Genomic DNA, 20,680 nt, shown 5'->3' on the forward strand with positions numbered 1-20,680 from the left:
CATCTTTCTTAACTTCTTTCCTTTTTTTTGACTCACTTCTTATTTTTAATTTGTGTGTATGTTTTACACACGAGGGAGCATGCAGAGGAGATTCACAAGGATGTTGCCTGGGATGGAGCAGGTTAGAGATGAAGAGAGGTTAGATAAGCTTGTGTCATTTTCTTTAGAGCAGAGAAGGCTGAGAGGGAACCTGACTGAGATCACAAGATTAAGAGGTACATGGACACGGTGGATAGAAAACAGCTATCAGGCATCTGATAATGGCTCAATGACTAAAGTGGGCCACAGAGATGGGCACCTAAATGTCTGTCAAACCCACTGGGTGATTAGAAAATGACTATACCTGGCACTTAAATATTGCAATTGAACCATTTCATCAAGTGTAAAATAAACATTTTTCCTTTTAGTTTACTAATTAACAGCCCAAACAATTACGCTTTTGTTGATGCACAATGTTAAATTCAGCTTAGGAAACAGGTAAATTTGTTGTTAAATGCCAGTTCATTTGTGCATACAGGTAACCCTCATAATTATGCATGTTTCTGTGGTTATTTTAAAATTATTACTTCCTCTTCCTAAAGATGTAGTTCTGATTAAAAAGATCAGAGTTCAGCTCTGACTGTAAATATTCTAATGTATAAATCACACTTACAGAGTACATCTAAAACAATAGATCACTGGTACTTCATCTAAAATGATATCAGATTTCTTTTAGATTTCTGATCAACAATCCTTGATTCATGTCAGAGGAGCATCCTCCATGAGGATTCAAGATACAGTTAGATTTGTTAAAGTCTAATATCTCAGCTCATCCATTGCTGTAGAATACACAATGACTGTTCTAATAAAATCATGTGATCATCACAGTCAAGAGAGAGAAGTGTATCTGAGCCTTTCAGTGTTGGGACTACGTGATTAACATTATTCAGTCATCACCACCAAAATCACCACCCAGTACTTAATGTAAATATCTAAATTATCCTAATCATTTAAACAACAATTATTGCATGATGTTCACTTTCATGATTTTAATTTATCATTGCAGCCATAACCCTCAAGTTGATTAATCTACTGCAATTAGTTTGCATTTGAGAAATGGCACGGTACCTGTGTATGCGTGTATTTCAGAATACAACAAGATCTTGATCAGATGGACCGATGGGCGGAGGAATGTCAGATTGAGTTAATTTAGATAAATGTGAGATGTTGCATTTTGGTAAGGCAAATCAGGGCATGATTTATGCAGTTAATGATAGGGTCCTGGGGAGTGTTGCCAAACAAAGAGACTTTGGGATGGGTGTTGTTGAAGGTGGAGTCACAGGTAGACAGCTAGTGAAGAAAGTGTTTTGTATGCATGCCTTTATTGGTTATTGTATTGAGTATAGGAGTTGGGATATCATGTTGCAGTTGTACAGGACGTTGGTTAGGCCACTTTTTGAACCCTGCATTCAGTTCTGGTCTCCCTGCTATAGGAAAGATATTGTTAAACTTCAGGAAGTGCAGAAAAGACTTACAAGGATGTTGCCAGGGCTGGAAGGTTTGAGCTATAGGGAGAGGCTGAATAGGCTGGGGCTATTTCCCCTGGAACACCAGAGGCGCTATAGAATGGGTGACCTTATAGAAGTTTATAAAATCATGAGGGGTGTGAATAAGGTGAATAGCTAAGGTTACTTTATTTTCCCGGGTTAGGGGAGTCCAAAACTAGAAGGCATAAATTTAAGGTGAGAAGGGAAGATTTTAAAAGGGGCCTATGGAGCAAATGTTTCATGCAGAGAGTGGTGCGTGTATGGAATGAGCTACCAGAGGAAGTGGTGAAGGCTGGTACAATTACAACATTTAAAAGGCATCCAGATGAGTACATGAATAGGAAGGGTTTAGAGGGTTATGGGCCAAATGCTGTGAAATGGGACTAGATTAATTTGGGATATCTTGTTTTCGTGCTGTACCACTCTGTGACTTTATCACTCAATGTATCTGCAGACCAGCCCTACCTCTTCTATTCTTTCCACTGTCTTTATGCTGTCAAGCAGCTTTTTCAGCAGTCAGTGTGGTAATGTTAAACATGAAAACATGACAAGCATGAGTTTTGTTTAAACCTCCTGCAATACTGCAAATAGTGGAAGACAAATTGTTGTAAAAGATTAAAATAAATCATAGATTGGTTGAGTTGTACAAAGCTGCCACAGAAGTATAAACTAGATAAAGATTGCCCATTAATTCATACATTACTTATACCATATTAATGCTCATTAAAATATACAATAAAAGTTCCCAAAAGCCACCAATAACACAAAATAGGTAAGACCCATCAGTATCCATTATAAAGATAAACATATAATATCTTTGTCATTATATTTACATTCTGTTGGGATCACAAGTTTAAAATATATTGTATACAATTTAGGCTGAGGTCTAAAACTGTTCTGCATTAAAATATCAACATGTCAAAAGATCAGGAAAATAACTCGTACTCATACCAATGAGGGAAGGTTACTGTTGGAATTATTCAGTGTCCAAAGTTTGATTGAAGGAATATATTCTCAAATGAAACATGAAACCTATTCAAAACACTGGTATATCAATAATTATTGAAATGACTTTTTCTAGGCCCAAAAATAAATGACCTATTGGAGCACTTTGATTTAGCTCCACCCCAAGGATCTCTAAATATTCTATGGTAAGTTCAGAAACCATGTATTAGTGTCAACAGACTTCTGTGACCAAGTGTTGGAGGTCAATCTATGCTTAGTTTGGATTACTGTAAACACAAGAATTAGCTCACTCTATACACTTCTTTATGTGGCTCTGTCCATCCATGTGAAGAACCTTAGCCTGCATTTATCCATTTGCAAATGATCTGCTTACATACTTTGTGCATGCACATACAACTTTTTTTTAAGGTTTTCAAATATATGCTAAGTAAAAAATACTGTTCTTGGTTTTATAGGATCAAACTGATAGACCAATCTAGATGTAGGCAGCACTAGCTTCACTTTCCCCATTCTGTAGTTAGTTGAAGGGATTTAAAACTGAAGTCCAGAAAATTAACCTGCTTTTATACAGACCAAATAAAGCTCATACTTAAATAACAATTTTACTTTCTGTGTACATTCATTTTTAATTTGTGCATTCACACAAGTGAAAGCTACAGTAATGCTTTCATAAGAATCTACAATTCCCTGCTGATGCTTCCATGAAGTTGATTTATTATGAATTACAGAAAAAAATCCCTTATAACTTTTATCTCATTCACATTTTGGTCACTAATGTCTGTGTATTCCACAGACAGACAATATGTGTTACAGCTTATCATTATCAGTTCTAATTATTACAATTGATAAAAAAAATGGTATATTATAGCATTAAATTATTTTCACATATTTAATCAGATCATTCTTGCAGTTATTCCATGATTAGAATGTCAAATAGCAGTAAAATAAATTCACTTTGTGCACTAATCTCAACCTCCTGATGGAGTCAGTTAGTTATATCAGATTGGCAGTACTAGAGAGGAAACCCCCTTGCCTCCCCTCTGAGTTACCTCCAGATATGGTATAAATACTTGGGACCCTTCTGTTTGTGGACCTAGATGCTAAGTGGGGACAGAGCTTGAATATTATAACATAGAGAAAGAGTGAAAGGAGAATAATGGACCCAGCCACAGTGAGAATCACTCCAGCAATTAACATATCATTCCAGATTTGACCTGAAGGATAGGGATCAGCATTTGCTAGGATTATTAGTACATAACCACTGGTTAATATCATGAATCCAGTGAATAAAATGACCAAATAATCAATTAATCCTCCAATCCTTAACCTATCAATCTGAGCTCGACTCCTTACACAGTTCATATCCTGTACAGCAGAGGTCAGCAAATGTTTAAAAAGGATAACTAAAGTTAATAAACACAGGAAAATGCCTACTCCCAATCTCCATTCTCCAGATTTACTAGTAACTGTGGAGATTAAGACAATTCCCCCCACTCCAGTTGCTAGGATCAAGACTAATGCCACAGAATAACATAAGATGGATCTTTTAGCATCTTGGAACCACCACAATTCGATCTGATCATCCAAAATACTTTGTTGAATCTGGGAACGATTTGCTGGAAAACGGCCAGACCTGATCTCAGAAAGTTCAGACATTTGGAAAAGCTGTTCACAAATAATCAAAATGATAAAAATATTGAGACCAAGCCTCCAAAATTTAAGGTTTTAAATTAGCAAACAGTAAATCTCAAAAGTTTAGGAAAATAATATTCTAAATTCAAATCTTCAATTCAGTCCAGATTCTCAGTTAACAAGTTGAACAAGCAATCAGGAGTCTGATCGAACTGTTCTTATATCTATTGGGATCTCACGGCAGAGTTTTCATGAATTACGTAGAAAGACCATTCCACAATAAAGCAAGTGCTTCAATTCAGGATGTTGTAGACATTTGAAATCACAAGTCTGACACATTTTGTGCTGTATATAATTTTTAGCTCAGCATAACCAGTATTTCTTCATATCACAGAATCACAGTTCAACACAAACCAATAAATTTCAGCTGAAATTTGAGGATGTTCCTTCACTCTAGAGTCACATGAATAATTCCAAAGTTTCACAAGTCAGAAACAATGCAGTGTTTACTTAGGGGAACACTTCCTTACTTCTCGATCTCCGTCGTGCTTCTGTCAAAAATGAGGTTTATATGTTTCAATCTTAGTTTAGGAAAGGTCCAAATCTTCAGCTTGATTTTTTTCAGGTAAAGACTAGGAACCGAAGGCTGTGACCCTAAAGTTATCCAGAGAAAATCAACAAAGTTGTAGAATCAAAAACCATTGAAGCTGTATTCCACTGTGTTTTGACTTGCTGTAGTGGCTGTTCCCTCAGGGATTACATATCTCTCATTCATACAATATTAAATTACTTACTCATTCCTTGAGGTCTTGTGTAATTTTGGACATCTTCAGATGAGTTTCTAGTTCCCTGTTATGTACATATTTACTGTAGAAAAGAGTTGCAGCTCCCCAGCTCAGTTTCATTTCCAACAGGTATAACCTGTTTTACAAGTGAGAGATTTTTCTCGCTCAGAGTTTGATGCACGTATTCCAAATGCTGGGTGACCTTCTCCTCTGAAATTAATACAAAATACACAATCTTCAAATTTTCTTCTTCTCATTTAAGCCACTCTGTTACAGTCTTCTCACCAATGAGTCTCTTTTCTGTTTAGATCATCTTTTCCAGCCTCTGCAAGTGGAGTTTTCATTTCCTGGTCCCATGCAGGTGAATTCTTTCAATTTCTTTAAGAACTTATTCAAGTGGCTCAAATTTATTGAAGCAGGAGTCACTTGAGTCTCAATCTCCAACACCAAGATGTATAGGATCTTGATTCTCAGCCTGTGTTTTGGGATTTTTCCAGTTCACTTTAGTCTCCTTGTTCCAGGGTTTTGCTTCTGGTAAATCTCTTGTGATTATATTTTGACTCCACCTTCTACTGCTCTTATGTAGGCTTATGGGTTTGTCCGCATAGGTATTTAAAAGGGAAGGGCTACTTGCACTGCTGATCTGAATCTCATTTCTGTTGTATACTTTGATATTAAGATTATAATAGGACTAAATATCATTTGCTGCATGTACATTTCCATTGCTTGTCTGATCGTCATTTATGTAGGTTTAGATTAATTCAAGTTATCACTGGAATAGGTAGTTGATTTACTACTGCTTAAAGACAGTAAAATCCATTGGTAAAGATCAAATAAAGTATGCACATTCAGTCTGCTCTCAGTCCTTTTCAGATTAGATTCTCTACAGTATGGAAACAGGCTCTTCAGCCCAGCAAGTCCACACTAACCCTCTGAAGGATAACTCACCCAGACCCATTCCCTATCCAGGCAATTTAGCATGGCCAATTCACCTGACAGGCACATCTTTTGGATTGTGGGTGGAAACCAGAGCAACCAGACACGGGGAGAATGTGCAAACTCCACACAGACAGTCGCCCAAGGTGGGAATTGAACCCAGGTCCCTAGCACTGTGAGGTTGCAGTGCTAACCACTGAGCCACTGTGTTCACGTGCTTATCTCAAAATCCAGTGAATGTCCCTATCGTATCTGCTTCCACCACCACCCCTAGCATTGTGTTCCAGACTCCTACCACTCCCTGTGTAAAAAATTTGCCCCTCACATCTCCTTTGAACTCTCACCTTAACTGCATGCCCCCTAGTTTTAGACATTTCAGCTCTGGGAAAAAAGATTCTGACCATCAACCCTATCTATGCATCTCATAATTTTATAGACTTCCATCAAGTCTCCCCTCAGCCTCCACCACTCCAGAGAAAACAACCCAAGTTTTTCAAAAGTCTCCTTATAGCTCATAACTTTTAATTCCAGCAACATCCTGGTAAACCTCTTCTGCAACCTCTCCACATCCTTCCTGAAATATGGTGACCAGAATTGAATGCAGTACTCTAAGTGTGGCCTATAAAGCTGCAACATGACACTCTGAGCTGAAAAATGTGTTGCTGGAAAAGCGCAGCAGGTCAGGCAGCATCAAAGGAACAGGAGAATCGACGTTTTGGGCATAAGCCCTTCTTCAGGAAGCCTGTCTTCTCCTGCTCCTTTGATGCTGCCTGATCTGCTGCGCTTTTCCAGCAACACATTTTCCAGCTCTGATCTCCAGCATCTGTAGTCCTCACCTTCTCCTACATGACACCCTTACTCTTGTATTCAATTCCTTGACCAATAAAGGCAAGCATGCCATACTCCTTCTTCACCATCTTATCTACTTACATGGCCATGTTTCTCAGGTATTGAAATGGGAGGAAAGGTTACTGGTAACATATACCAACAAGACACACCAGGATTCTGTTGCAATAGATAACAAGTTTCACTCTCAGTCCTACCGACCAGGAAGATCTCAGTTTTGAGGAAGGGTCAGTTGACCCAAAATTAACTTTGATTTCTGTCCACAGATGCTGCCAGACCTGCTGAACTTTTCCAGTAATTTCTGTTTCTGTTTCTAATTTACAGCAACCACACTTATTTCAGTTTTCTCAGTTTTGATGCTAGTTTAATCCTAGTTGGCCTCTCACAGTTGAGAACATAGATGAACTACAATGTTTGCAGGCTAGGGAAAGCAAACCAGAGTCTATGATTCATACTGCGATTAGTGATTATGACTGAAAGTGCCTTTGTGTGAACTTTGGCTAGGGGCTGGATTGAACAGAGCTGTGACGTTGCCGTAGTGATAAGCCTGCTCCCCATTGAAGCTCACACATGAACAAAAGCCACTTGGTAAAGCTACAGGACATCTAGCAACGAGAGAATTTTAACCAGCGGGAACTAGGGGCAATGGAACACTATTAAATTCTTCCGGGACACTACAAAACTTGGGATCTTGCTGTGTATTAATCGGCTGTCATGCTTACCTTCACTGAAATAGTCACTGCCCTTCAATGAAAATCATGAAAAATACTTTGAGAGGTTTCTCGGAGATGCAGTACTGATACATTTTATACAAATCATTATATCTCACAAGTTATTAATCAAATGGCACTGAGATCTTTCAGACAGCACGACGATAGATTCTCCATCCTATTTAATCAGTTAAATGTGCCACAGATACATCAGAGAAAGGTTTCAGCGCCTACTTACAGATGGCACAGCAACCTTAATTTAGTTGATTAGCTTAAGTGTTTAAGATTCAGATTAGTCGTAATTTGTAATCTTGTGGTTGGAAGTTACCAGCTAAACAGGAAGAACTTTGATTTAAAAAGCACCTTCCACATACCCAAACACTTCTCAGCAGAGAAATAGTGCACTCAGTGTTGTAATCTGGAAAAAATGGTGGCTTATTTATTCAAAGCAACTCTGACAGAACAGCATTGTGATAATCAGCAGTGACTTACACATCCAGATTATCCAACCTACATTTCTGGTGGTACCAATTTTCCTGCAGGTGTAGCTGGGTGGGCTGTGGCCCAGTGAACTTGCAGTCACTCCTAAGTAGGACAATTAAGCATCGTTAAAGGTTTAATAAAAGCCTATCTCCAGGATTTTCAGAGACCGGAAAAGTTTAAAAAAACTAAGTTTGAATTGCAGCAGCCCAAAACAGGTCATAGGAGGAGGTGCCAACATTAAGAACTTTGCCAATTCATGACTCATTACCCTCCAAGGGCATTGGCGCAAGGTGTGAGATCAGGAAAGAAGGACAGTGCCCTCAGAATCAAGGCAATTGGAGATGGGGTCAGCAGCCTGCATAAAAAAGGCTAAGCTCTGGGCACCAGGAAACCAGAGAGAGATGAGGGTCATGATGGAGGAACTATTGGAAATCCAGGATCTGCAGGAAAAGGTAAACAGACCAGTGCATAACAGTATCCGTGCTAATGGTGATTGTTGTTACCCAAGCAGAAGGTCACAGACATCTGTGCCCTCCATGGCATTGCATAAATAGCTGCACATCAGTGCAACACCCAGAGGTCAGATGTTCTCTTCACTGAGGTTGGACAACATTCGGTTTCCCAATTGTGATTGGTTCAGAGGACACTGGGTCCAATGTCTGGTGCATCAAGTGGCACACTATGATAGCCTTCTTCAGTTATTATGGTGGTCTGCTGCAGTCTCCATAACATGGCCCTTCACGAAGTATAGACTTTGAGGATAGTAAAACTTTAATGAGAAAATGCAATGGAGATGAGGGTGGGTGGGGAAATGGGTGTTGCCGGGTGGCAGAACAGGTGCCGGTGGTAGGAGCGGAGAAGGATTTGGAAGGAGAGGAAAATAATGAAGAACAGAAATGCTGCTGTATGACAAGGTGATTTCTCCTGCTAATTACTCGGAAGTGGACCTCCTTTTCCTGTTTTTACTTAATCATTCACAGGATGAAGGTGATGCTGGCTAGGCCAGCATTTAGTGTCCATCCCTAATGGCCCAGAGCAGTTAAGTGTCGACCACATTGCTGTGGAGTCACATGAAGGCCAGACCAGGCCAGACATTTCCTTCCCCTCAAAGACGTTAGTGAATCAGATGAGCTTATCTTGATGATGGACATTATTAGACACTTAATTCCAGATTTTTCTTTAATTAAATTCAAATTCCGCCATCTGCCAAGGCAGGATTCAAACCTGGTCCACAGACTATTACCTAGGTCTCTCCATTAACAGTCTAGCCATAAAACCACGAGGCCACTACCTTCCCTGGCTCCACAGTGACATTTCACTTTGCTGACGTGCAGTGAAAGATTTTGGCACAAACAAACAGCAGTCTCAGTCAGCTGTGGGCATCTGAATGAGTTCCCTCTCCATCTGACTCATCTCCATTCCCATACTCATTAGCATTAATTGGACCCAAATCAATTTAAATTTCAATTAAGGGCTCAACCCCCATGAAAAATTAATTTTTATTCATTTACCGCTGGAGACAGATTGCTGACACATAAATAGATTTTCCTACTGTTTCATATATTGCAGTGAAAGTCCAGCTCACAATGTCGCCACACAAAATAAGCTACAGACAAATTTTGAAGATGTCAAGATTCCACCAGAGGGAACTGCTGAGCAGGTACAGACGTTAACACAGGAAAGAGTAGCACATGCAACATCCAGTTGCTTTAATTCGTTGTTAACTATCGATCCAAACTTTCACATTTGTTTTCTGTGTTGCACCTTCTTCAATTTCACATGGTCAGTCGTATAATCAGCCTTCCCCGCCTTCTAATCAAAAATGATAAAAACTCTCTAAACACACTACTTTAATATTACTGATTTAATTTGCTTAAATGAACAATCTAATTTGAACAAATACGGTAAGTGAAGCATCCTACTAATTGGGAAACTTTCTTTTAATGGAACACAGATGTTGTATAAGTTTAATAAGATACCCTTTAAATATTGGTGAGTTCAATGTTTTCAAACAGATTGAATTATTCAGCAGATGAGCAGCTTTTGAAAGGAGAAAATAAACTAACTTAATATGAAGCATAATTCATTAGAAATTGTGCTGATGGTTCATTGTGTGCATACAAGGGAAGATGTACATTCTGTGCTAGGTTCTCACATATTTGAAACGTTAATTAGGTAGTAAGTGCAGGTAATATTCCAGCAGATTGGTAGGCATCCTCCTTTGCTTGATTTTGTTCCCGAAGCCTTTTAATTTCCAGTTGTTGAAGTTCAATTATCCGTTCCGACTCATGATCAAAATTAAGACGTGTGACTGCATTCCGAGAGCAATTGTCTGGGGAAAGAAAACAAAACCAATAGTTTGTCCCTTTATTCAATATACAGTTACTGAACGCTTCCTCCATATGCAGAGAAACAAATGTATGTCTTTTCCCCTTGAACTGAGGTGAGTGAAAGAGACAAAACATTTGCATTGGTACAGTGCAACCTTAGGATGTAGGAAAGCACATTGCAACAATTAAATAATTTTATGAAACATAGTCATGGTCATAATGGAGGTGACACAGCAGCCTTGAGACATAAACAGGATTAAGGAAAAAAGAGAAGCTTATGGCAGATACTGAGGGCTCAACATGGCAGTCTCTAGAGGAGTATAACCATTTCAAGGGGATCTTAAAAGGAACTTAGGAAAGCAAGAGAGGGCATTAGAAAGCAGTTCAGGTAAAATAAAGAAAATCTAAATTGTTTTTAGAAAATAAATATTTAAGAGCAAGAGAATAACTATGGCAACAGTAGACCCTGACAATCACCTGATGAAGGTGCGTTGCTCCGAAAGCTAGTGTGCTTCCAATTAAACCTGTTGGACTATAACCTGGTGTTGTGTGATTTTTAACTTTGTACACCCCAATCCAACACCGGCATCTCCGACTCAACAGTAGACCCATTAGGGACCATAGAGGTAATGTGTGTGTGTACCCAGAAGATGTGGGCACAGACCTCAATGAATACTTTGCACCAGTCTACACAATGGAAGACAGGTTTAGACATTAGGGTAGATGATTGTGAAATAACAGAAGAAATTAACATAGAAAAAGAAAGGAGGGACTGGTGGATTTCACAACTTTTAAAAGTGGATAAACATATAGATTCCTAACTCACTGGACAGTTGAAGAAGGCAAGGGAAGAGATATCAGGGGCAGTAACTTTCAAATGCAGTTCAGCCAGAGGACTGGAGGACAACTAACATTGTCCCATTATTAAAAGAGGGAGGAATGAAGAGGTGAGGAAATTATGGGCCTGACAGTCTTACACCAGGTGATAGGGAGGTTATTAGAAATAATTCAGAGGGACAGAATGTATCTGAACTTAGAGAGGCATGGATTAATCAGGGATAGTCAGCATGGATTTGTTAAGGAAACTTTGAATTTGCAAATTTTGAGGAGGTAACAAAGATTGTTGATGAGGATGATGTTTTTGATGTGGTCTATATGGACTTTAGCAAGGCTTTCAATATGGTTCCACTTGTCAGACTGGCCAAGTTAGTAAGAACCCAGTGGATCCAAGGAAAAGTGGCAAGTTGGGTCCAAAAATGATTGTGAAAGAGGGTGATGATTGACGGATATATGTGTAAGTGAAAGACTATTCCCACTGGATTTCCACAGGTCTCTTTGCTGGGGTCCTTATCTATGGTATACATTAATGGTTTGGGCTTACATGTGGTGGGTATAATCAGGATGTTTGCAGATGACATTGACATTTGCTCCTTGATATTATGCCACACAACAGACATGTGAGGAACATTATAGGTAATAGAAAACAAAGGTCAGTAGCAGCAGGTACACAAAATTGGCCAAGTGACAGAAAAGAGAATAATGGATATTTTTCAGGCTGGAGAAAAATTTGTGATGTAGTTACCCAGGGGTCAGTATTGGATTCTGATTTTCCTGATGTACGTTAATGATCAAGATCTTGGTGTGTTGATAAGACCTTAGCAATTTCAAAAATTGCAGAACACGCAAAACTTGGGAGAATTGTAAACTGTGAGGGGGATAGTGTGGAACCCAGAATGACATAGACAAGTTGGTGGAGTAGGCGGATACTCGATAGATGAGGTTGCATCTGGAATGGTGAGGAGACCTGAAAAGATTGCTTCCTGGGTCTCTCATTCTTACTTGGAGGGTTTGCTGCAGAATGAGTTTATAGCTCCCTAGAATGAAAGTGGCCAACCAATTAAATCAAGAATCAAAAAAGCATCATAAGAGATCAAAAAGGTCAGCAGCAAAAGTTTGATCCCTTCAATAAAGGAACAGTGCACCAAGAGATCTAGGACCTCAAGAAGGTAGGAAAGGTGAGTGGGAATTATACTTTCAAGTGCCATGTCCCAATTCTCTGCAGGGAACAGTGGCCTTTCAGTAATGGGAACATGACAACTACAGTAAAATAAACCTTGTTCCAGGAATGGTGGATGGTAGCACCAATCTGCTATGAAAACCTGCACCTCCTGAGGCACTGACACTTGCAACATATTGAGCAAGCTGACCCTTTGCCGGTATAATCCAGGTTGGAGGTTTTAATTTCTGGAGATGGATCTCAAAGTCCACACCTTCTGCTCCCTGGAATGGCTGTGGCTCACAAAGAGGCAAATAGTACTGCTGTTGGCCCTGCTGTTCCTGGTACTGTTGCTTGTGGTGGTTCTCTTGTTGTTCAACAGAGATCCAGCCTACTGCTGTGCAAACTGCTCTCATGTAGCACTGAAGGCTGACAGCAAGGAATTAAAGACTAAGGGATGCTTATACTTTGAGGCATTTGAAAGAAATTCCTAAAGATTGAATTTGACACGTAATATCTTAATTCAACCAGTAAGAATCCTGAAAGCATTTCACTGTGACTGTCCATGAACACAATTTTAGTTTTTAAAGCTTTCCTAGTACACCACTTTCATTAATTTAGCGTAGCCTATGTGCTGTCACCTCATGCAGCTGGTGAAACGTAGAGAGCTTGAGGAACTTATGTGCTGATTTGTTAAAGTCAAAGTGCAAGGTCAAACAAAAGTTCATGATCTACAATCAGACCACCTATACCTTCCTCCAGATCATTTATGTATATCACAAACAACAGTGGTCACAGCACGGATCCCTGTGGAACACCACTGGTCACAGTTCTCCGTTTTGAGAAACTCACATGACTAGGAGGCTAGTACAATTGCAACATTTAAAAGGCATTTGGATGGGTATATGAATAGGAAGGGGTTGGAGGGATATGGGCCGGGTGCTGGCAGGTGGGACTAGATTGGGTTGGGATGTCTGGTTGACATTCACGGCTTGGACCGAAGGGTCTGTTTCCATGCTGTACATTTATGACTCTGACTTGAACACTTCAATTACTTCCCTTAAAGTTGTACATGAGTTGCCTGTTGACCTCCAAGCCCATCCTAGAGTGGCATTGTGGCTCAGTGGTTAGCACTGCTGCCTTACAGTGCCAGAGACCCAGGTTTGATTCCAGCCTTGGGTGACTATCTGTGTGAAGTTTGCATATTCTCTCAGTGTCTGTGTGGGTTTCCTCCCACAATCCAAAGATGTGCAGATTAGGTGAATTGGCCATGCTAAATCGCCCATAGTGTTCAGGGATGTATAGGCTAGATGCATTGGTTAGGGGGAATGGGTCTGGGTGGGATACTCTTCGGAGGGTCAGTGTGGAGCCAAATGGCCTGTTTCCATACTGGAGGGATCCTATGATGAGGATCAACCCAAAAGTGGGTGAAAGGATGACAGGTTCCTGACCTAATTGCACTTTTTGGGCATTTATCTCCAATCCTATGCCCATAGTTCTGCCCATTGCTAGCTACTGCATTTAATTATACATAAGTGTAGGCATTAAGTGGGCATTACTTTAGCTCCTATAAATAGCCACAGTGAGTGTGGGTTGGGAGTGTTGTGTTTGTAATAAGAACTCGAAATAAATGCAAATAATATGGAGGGTTTGATTCTAATTTTGTCCTTTAACAACAAATTTTCAGAATAGAATGCTCATCTTCCCTTGTACATTGTATCAGTTACTCTTTCAAAAGAAAGGCTGGTACATGTTAGTAATAGCATGGTGGCAGTCTTTGTAAGATGTAATGGAAGGGAATTTTCACAGGGTTCTCCGAATAGTCTGTTGTAACTTTGGGATGGAATGGAAAACTTTGAAAAGTGATATAATTGAAGTGGACCATTAGGATCATTTCCCATGGAATTTTAACTCCAATATTTTAAACAAATAAGAAAATTCAAATTCACACATAGGGGTAGACTTTCCTAGTCAGGAAAATGGGGCACAGAGAAGCCAAAGCTCATAACAGGGCCTGTCCAATTTTCTGCTCATTTTAATTACTAGTCAGGGAGTTGTTTTGATGTCTTTTATTGAAGTGAAAAAATTCCTCACTCCTGATTTTCCTATATTTGCCTTACCAAGGATATGCAATAGCTCCAGGGCCAGAAAAACTACCCTAAATCTTTTTGCAAGGTTCAATGGGTTTGGGTTTTGAAGTAACATTTTCCTATTCCACCCAAATGCTATCAAATGAAGATTGGTCTGAATATTCATAGAATAACAGAATCCCTACAATGTGGAAGCAAGCCATTGGCCCATTAAGTCCACATTGACTCTCCAAAGAGCACTTCACCCAGATCCACCCCATCCCTGTAACTCTGCACTTCCCATAGCCAATTATTTAACCTACACATCATTCAACTGTGGGATGACACCAGAGCATCTGTAGGAAACCCACACAGACATGGGGAGAATGTACAAACTTCACACAGACAGTTGCCCGAGGGTGGAATTGAACCCAGGTCTCTCGCGCTGTGAGGCAGCAGTGCCAACCACTTAGCCACCATGCTGCCCTTTATTGGAATATTGGTAGATATATTTCTAATTCAATAGAGATCCCAAGATTGGTTCATCGAGATTATACACATGGAATAAACTGCTTATTCTAAACTTCCTTATTTTCTGTTTCTCCGTGAATTACAGATGCCATTGAAATATTTTACCTTTAAATTCAACAGCACATGGTTTCTTATTCTTCTTAAGAGTTCCAAGAGCTACTTCCAGATCATGCCCCTTTATTCGAGCAACCTTCAACTCATGCCGCAGGTCATTAATCTCCTTGATAAGAGCTACATTTTCCTGAGAAAAGAAAGTTACCAATCATTCGTTCTTTCTGGTCAAGTCCTTACAGGCAGTATTGATGATGCATAATAATAATAATAGTCACATCACTTATAATGGCCTTTTCAACAAATTATGGTTTATATCAAAATAAACTGATAATATTGTAGACGTTCAGGCCATCCTGCTAACATCTCACTTTTTTTCACCTGAGCTGAATTTTACAGAGGTTGGATAATGTGAATAATTATGTCTACTGGTCGAAATGGTTTCAGCAGCGGTTAGACCAAGGCAAGATGAGAGATATTACAGAGACAGAATCTTTTAATAGCATCTCTGAAAAGGTTGAGAAAGATTATATCTAGAACATAGAACATAGAATACAGTGCAGAACAGGCCCTTCAGCCCTCAATGTTGAGCTGACCTGTGAACTAACCTAAACTTAAACCCTACACTATCCCAAAATTATCCATGTGCTTATCCAAGGATTGTTTAAAACTCCCTAATATCACTGAGTTAACTACATTGGCAGACTAGGCATTCCACGCCCTGACCACTCTCTGAGTAAAGAACCTGCCTCTGACATCTGTCTTAAATCCCTCAATTTGTAGCTACACCCCCTCGTACAAGCTGATGTCATCATCCTAAGAAAAAGACTTTCACTGCCTAACCTATCTAATCCTCTGATCATCTCTGTCAAATCCTCTCTTAGCCTTCTTTTCAATGACAGACCCAAGTCTCTCAGCCTTCCCTCATAATATTTTCCCTCCATCTATAAAGTCAGAAGGTGATCTTGGGATCATAAGTTGCTGAGATTGCAAGCACTGCCTGAGACTGAGACAGTGGTTAGAGATCAGGTTCAAAATGGGAAGTTTGTTGAAGTCTTCCTAACATTTAACAACAAAAATTGTTGCTCAACAAGGCCTGGATGTTGGACATTTAACACAGATGTTGTCAGTGGGTTGGATGTTTAGAAGGGAGTGGCATGGTGGAACAGTGGTTAGTACTGCAGCCTCACAGCACCAGGGTCCTAGGTTTGCTTCCAGCCTTGGGCAACAGTCTGTGTGGAGTTTGCACATTCTCCCTGTGTCTGTGTGGGTTTCCTCCCACAGTCCAAAGATGTGCAGGTCTGGTGAATTGGTCGTGTTAAATTGCCCATAGTGTTAAGTGCTGGGTCTGGGTGGGTTACTCTTTGGAGGGTCGGTGTGGACTAGTTGGGCCGAAGGGCCTGTTTCCAAATTGTAGGAAATCTAATCTAATTTCTTAAGGTAGCAGTTTATGGTTTTGAACTGTAAAGTAACAGTTAATATGTTTGTGATTGTATAACATCCTGTCCAAAATACTATCCACAGCCCTGATAATGTTTCTGCTGCTGATTCGCATTCTTTCTCTCACCCACATACCCCTCCTTCATAATGTGTTGCTGCAGGCCAATCATATTCAATAACTTACCCAGCTCCCTATTTCCTAAAAAACAAGGGATAACAGGGTCCAGGCTTGCAGTAACAATTTGCTGATCATGTTATAATTAGGAAACCAAAATGGATCAGGTTCTTACAGTGCTTCCCCAAGTTCCTGTTGCCCACTGACTATCTGACTTACATACAATACTGATGAGAGCTCAGTCTCAAAGTGCAGGTCTAAATTATTTCACATCTCTGCCCCTACACAGTAACTTCTAACTGGAATATGTCCAGTATAACCAGCAGATTTTCTTCTTATGTTTGAGTGTAAATAATATTCTGGGCCCAGTGCAAACAGCAAAACTGCATGGGAAGGATAACACACCCACATTAGATCACATTCAATTTTTCAATCATTAATTTAACTAGATAGTAAATCAGATAAGTTATACAATTCTATCCTATGTTCCTCTATATTGGTCCATGTAATTATTTATGAATAGTCACAAGAGGGACAGAAGAATGAAAGAGTTCAAACAGGTTGCAGCGCGATATGGACAGGATGCAGAGCTGGGCTGAGAAATGGCAGATGGATTCAACCTGGATAAATGCGAAGTGATGCATTTTAGAAGGTCAAACTCAAATGCTGAATATAAGATTAAAGACAGGAAGTTTTGGTAGTGTGGAGGAACAGAGTGATCTGGGTGTGCAAGTACACAGATCCCTCGACGTTGCCACCCAAGTGAATAGGGTTGTTAAGAAAACATATAGTGTTTTGGCTTTCATTAACAGGGGGACCGAGTTTAAGAGCCACGAGGTTTTGCTGCAGCTTTACAAGTCCCTCGTGAGGCCACACTTGGAATATTGTGTCCAGTTCTGGTCGCCCTGCTATAGGAAAGATACAGAAGCTTTGGAGAGGGTGCAAAGAAGGTTTACCAGGATTCTGCCTGGACTGGAGGGCTTGCCTTATGAAGAAAGGTTGAAAAGACTTGGACTTTTCTCTCTGGAGAGAAGGAGGAAGAGAGGAGACCTGATCGAGGTATACAAGATAATGAGAGGAATAGAAAGAGTCAATAGCCAGAGACCTTTCCCCAGGGCAGGATTGATGGGTACGAGGGGTCATAGTTTTAAGACATTAGGGGAAAGGTATAGAGGAGATGTCAGAGGTAGGTTCTTTACGCAGAGAGTTGAATGCATGGAATGCGTTGCCAGCGGTTCTGATGGAAGCAGAATCATTAGGGACTTTTCAGCCACTGCTGAACATGCACATGGAAAGCAGTGAGTTGAGGGGTGCGTATATTACGTTATTATATTTTACATTAGGATTAAACCTCAGCACAACATTGTGGGCCAAAAGGCCTGTTCTGTGCTGTACTTTTCTCTGTTCTAGATGCATCCACTCACCAGCGCATGAAATTCATGTATGGATTAATGGTTAGATCCAGGTAGACTATCATCCTAGATTCCCTAAGAGGTACATCACCATAATGATGGTGATGTTGAATCTTCCATGGAAAATTTAAGAAGAGGGCAAATTGATGTTACCTCCTAGAAAATGCAAAACTGCAACCATTCGGAACCTTAAGGTCATTGAATAATCTCAAACTGATAAAAGCTACAGAGGTGGCCCAAAAACAGCTTAAATTATTATTGTAAAGTAAAAATAACAGCCATTTCTTTCTACATTAATGCAATAATCTGACACATATAGCAATTCACTGATTCCACTCCTTTTAACACTTGTTTAAAGTCCTGTCCCATTAGCATGCCAGTTTTTCAACAAACTATTTTTACTGCTTTGTTTCCCCAACATCTGCACCAAGTGACTTCTTGTCCTACGTGATGTTATCCCTCATTGTAATTCATCCTTTTCACTCTTCTGAGTTCACTATCTTTACATCCCTTAATCTCTCTCTTCATGTAAGCTTCTCAGCCCCATTCATGACCCCTCCTCTGACTTTGCATCTCATATTACTTTGCCATTCCCTTGCATCAATCACAGAAAAGGCCTTTCTTTATTTGTTTTATGTATCACTCATCACCTGCACCCTGCTTCCACTCTCCAAAACATACTAACTCTATATTTGCTGTTGATTTAAAAAAACTCTTCCCCAATTTTTCTGCAACTACACTGTCTCATTCCCAACTGTTTAATTTTTTGCCTTCTGATCACTGCCAGATCTAGCTGGTCCCCACAATGCACTAATACATCCTGCTTTCACCTGTGCAAACTGCTCACTGTTAGAGAAATATCCTTTCTTTACTGCTTGCTATCTTCTGAAACCACTTCCCATCACCATCTCTCTACCTTCACCTCCAATTTTCAAATCAAATCAAATATTGGGAGGTTTGAAGGTAATGTCTTCAGATTTGCCACAAACACTGATCCTTAGTCATCCTTCTCCGAGACAACTATATCTCAAGTATATTTGGTGTTGCATTCAACCCTGAAATCATTTTTCAGCCCTTTCATGGTGGTAGGGAAATTATTCGAGAAGATTCTTAGGGACAGGATTTACTTACATTTGCTGGGAAACTTGTTGGGGATAATCAGTATGGCTTTGTGCAGGAGAGGTTTTGTCTCACAAATTTGATTGAGTTTTTTTTGAGGGCGTGACAAAGATGATTGATGAGGGTAGGGCAATGAATTTTATCTACATGGACTTTACTAAAACATTTAAGACCCTTATGATAAGTCAGTCCAGAAGATTAGGTCATATAGGATCCATGGTGAGTTGGTATATTGGATATAAAATTGGCTTGGACATAGAAGATAAAGGGTAGTTATTGAGTATAAAAGTTAGTAAGTCATCTTGCAGCTATAAAGAACTTTACTAAGGCCACATTTGGAGTATTGTGTGCAGTTCCAATCGCAACACAAAGGATGGGTGTGAAAGCTTTGGAGATGATACAAAAAGGTTTTATCAGGATGTTACTTGGATCAAAGTATATCAGGTATAAAGATAAACTTGCATTACTTTCACTAGAACAATGGAGGCTGAAGGGTGACCAGATAGAAATATATAAAATTGAGAGGCATGGACAGGGTGAGGGAGCGTAGTTTTAAGGCGAGGGGGGAAAGCTTTTAAGGAGATATAGGAGGCAAGATGTTTTTTATAGAGGGTAGCAGGTGCCTGGAATGGGAAGTTGGTAGAAATAGACATAATAACAAATGTTTAAGAGACATTCAGACAGAGACAAGAACAGACACAGAATAGAGGAATATGGACTATGTGCAGGCAGATAGGATTATTTTAGAATGGCATCATGGTCAGCACAGACATCTTGGGCCGAAGTGCCTGTTCTGGTGCTATGTTCTATATCCTTGCCATCATATTCCTAAATCTATCTTCTGGATTAGTGGTGCTGGAAGAGCACAGCAGTTCAGGCAGCATGCGAGGAGCAGTAAAATCAATGTTTCGAGCAAAAGCCCTTCATGAGGAATAAAGGCAGAGAGCCTGAAGCGTGGAGAGATAAGCTAGAGGAGTGTGGGGATGGGGAGAAAGTAGCATAGAGTACAATAGGTGAGTGGGGGAGGGGATGAAGGTGATAGGTCAGGGACTGGGGAGGGTGGAGTGGATAGGTGGAAAAGAAGATAGGCAGGAAGGACAAGTCATGGGGACAGTGCTGAGCTGGAGGTTTGGAACTGGGGTGAGGTGGGGGAAGGGGAAATGAGGAAACTGTTGAAGTCCACATTGATGCCCTGGGGTTGAAGTGTTCTGAGGTGGAAGATGAGGCGTTCTTCCTCCAGGCATCTGGTGGTGAGGAAGCGGTGGTGAAGGAGGCCCAGGACCTCCATGTCCTCGGCAGAGTGGGAGGGAGAGTTGAAATGTTGGGCCACAGGGCGGTGTGGTTGATTGGTGCGGGTGTCCCGGAAATGTTCCCTAAAGCGCTCTGCTAGGAGGCGTGCAGTCTCCCCAATGTAGAGGAGACTGCATGGGAGCAGCGGATACAATAAATGATATGAGTGGATGTGCAGATAAAACTTTGATGGATATGGAAGACTCCTTTAGGACCTTGGATGGAGGTGAGGGAGGTGATGTGGGCGCAGGTTTTTCAGTTCCTGCGGTGGCAGGGGAAGGTGACAGAATGGGAGGGTGGGTTGTAGGGGGGCGTGGACCTGACCAGGTAGTCATGGAGGGAACGGTCTTTGCGGAAGGCGGAAAGGGATGGGGAGGGAAATATATCCCTGGTGGTGCGGTCTTTTTGGAGGTGGGCGGAAATGTTGGCGGATGATTTGGTTT

General features: G+C 40.4%; 3 protein-coding genes across 5 annotated transcripts in view; all 3 read right to left on the bottom strand.

Annotated features, from left to right (window-relative positions):
• The window catches only part of LOC132819155 (transmembrane protein 125), a 32,192-nt gene extending 26,711 nt beyond the window's left edge, over positions 1 to 5,481 (bottom strand). For 2 of the 3 annotated variants that reach the window (XR_009645048.1, XM_060830568.1), the window contains exon 1: positions 4,919 to 5,481. The gene's annotated coding sequence lies outside the window, so the exon portion shown is untranslated. Of the gene's footprint in view, positions 1 to 4,654 lie in introns of all 3 variants that reach the window. The other variant, XR_009645047.1, reaches the window with a different exon arrangement.
• On the bottom strand, positions 3,190 to 4,655 carry LOC132819154 (transmembrane protein 125-like). The gene has a single exon (XM_060830566.1). It carries the CDS (start codon positions 4,146 to 4,148, stop codon positions 3,486 to 3,488), a length of 663 nt encoding a protein of 220 aa, XP_060686549.1. The 5' UTR covers positions 4,149 to 4,655; the 3' UTR covers positions 3,190 to 3,485.
• Positions 5,482 to 9,989: 4,508 nt separating the features above from the next.
• Positions 9,990 to 20,680, bottom strand: part of cfap57 (cilia and flagella associated protein 57) — an 85,102-nt gene continuing 74,411 nt past the window's right edge. The window contains exons 21-22 of the mRNA XM_060829916.1: positions 14,916 to 15,051; positions 9,990 to 10,216 (exon numbers count right to left, since the gene is read on the bottom strand). Coding sequence (XP_060685899.1) covers positions 10,056 to 10,216; positions 14,916 to 15,051 — 297 coding nt within the window. The 3' untranslated portion in view covers positions 9,990 to 10,055. The remainder of the gene's footprint in view (positions 10,217 to 14,915; positions 15,052 to 20,680) is intronic.

This window comes from Hemiscyllium ocellatum, chromosome 9 (genome assembly GCF_020745735.1).
Source record: "Hemiscyllium ocellatum isolate sHemOce1 chromosome 9, sHemOce1.pat.X.cur, whole genome shotgun sequence".
Taxonomy (NCBI): Eukaryota; Metazoa; Chordata; class Chondrichthyes; order Orectolobiformes; family Hemiscylliidae; genus Hemiscyllium; species Hemiscyllium ocellatum.

Coding starts and splice junctions, on each gene's coding strand:
- LOC132819154 (XM_060830566.1), bottom strand. CDS start 4,148: ATGTCTGAACTTTCTGAGATCAGGTCTGGCCGTTTTCCAGCAAATCGT.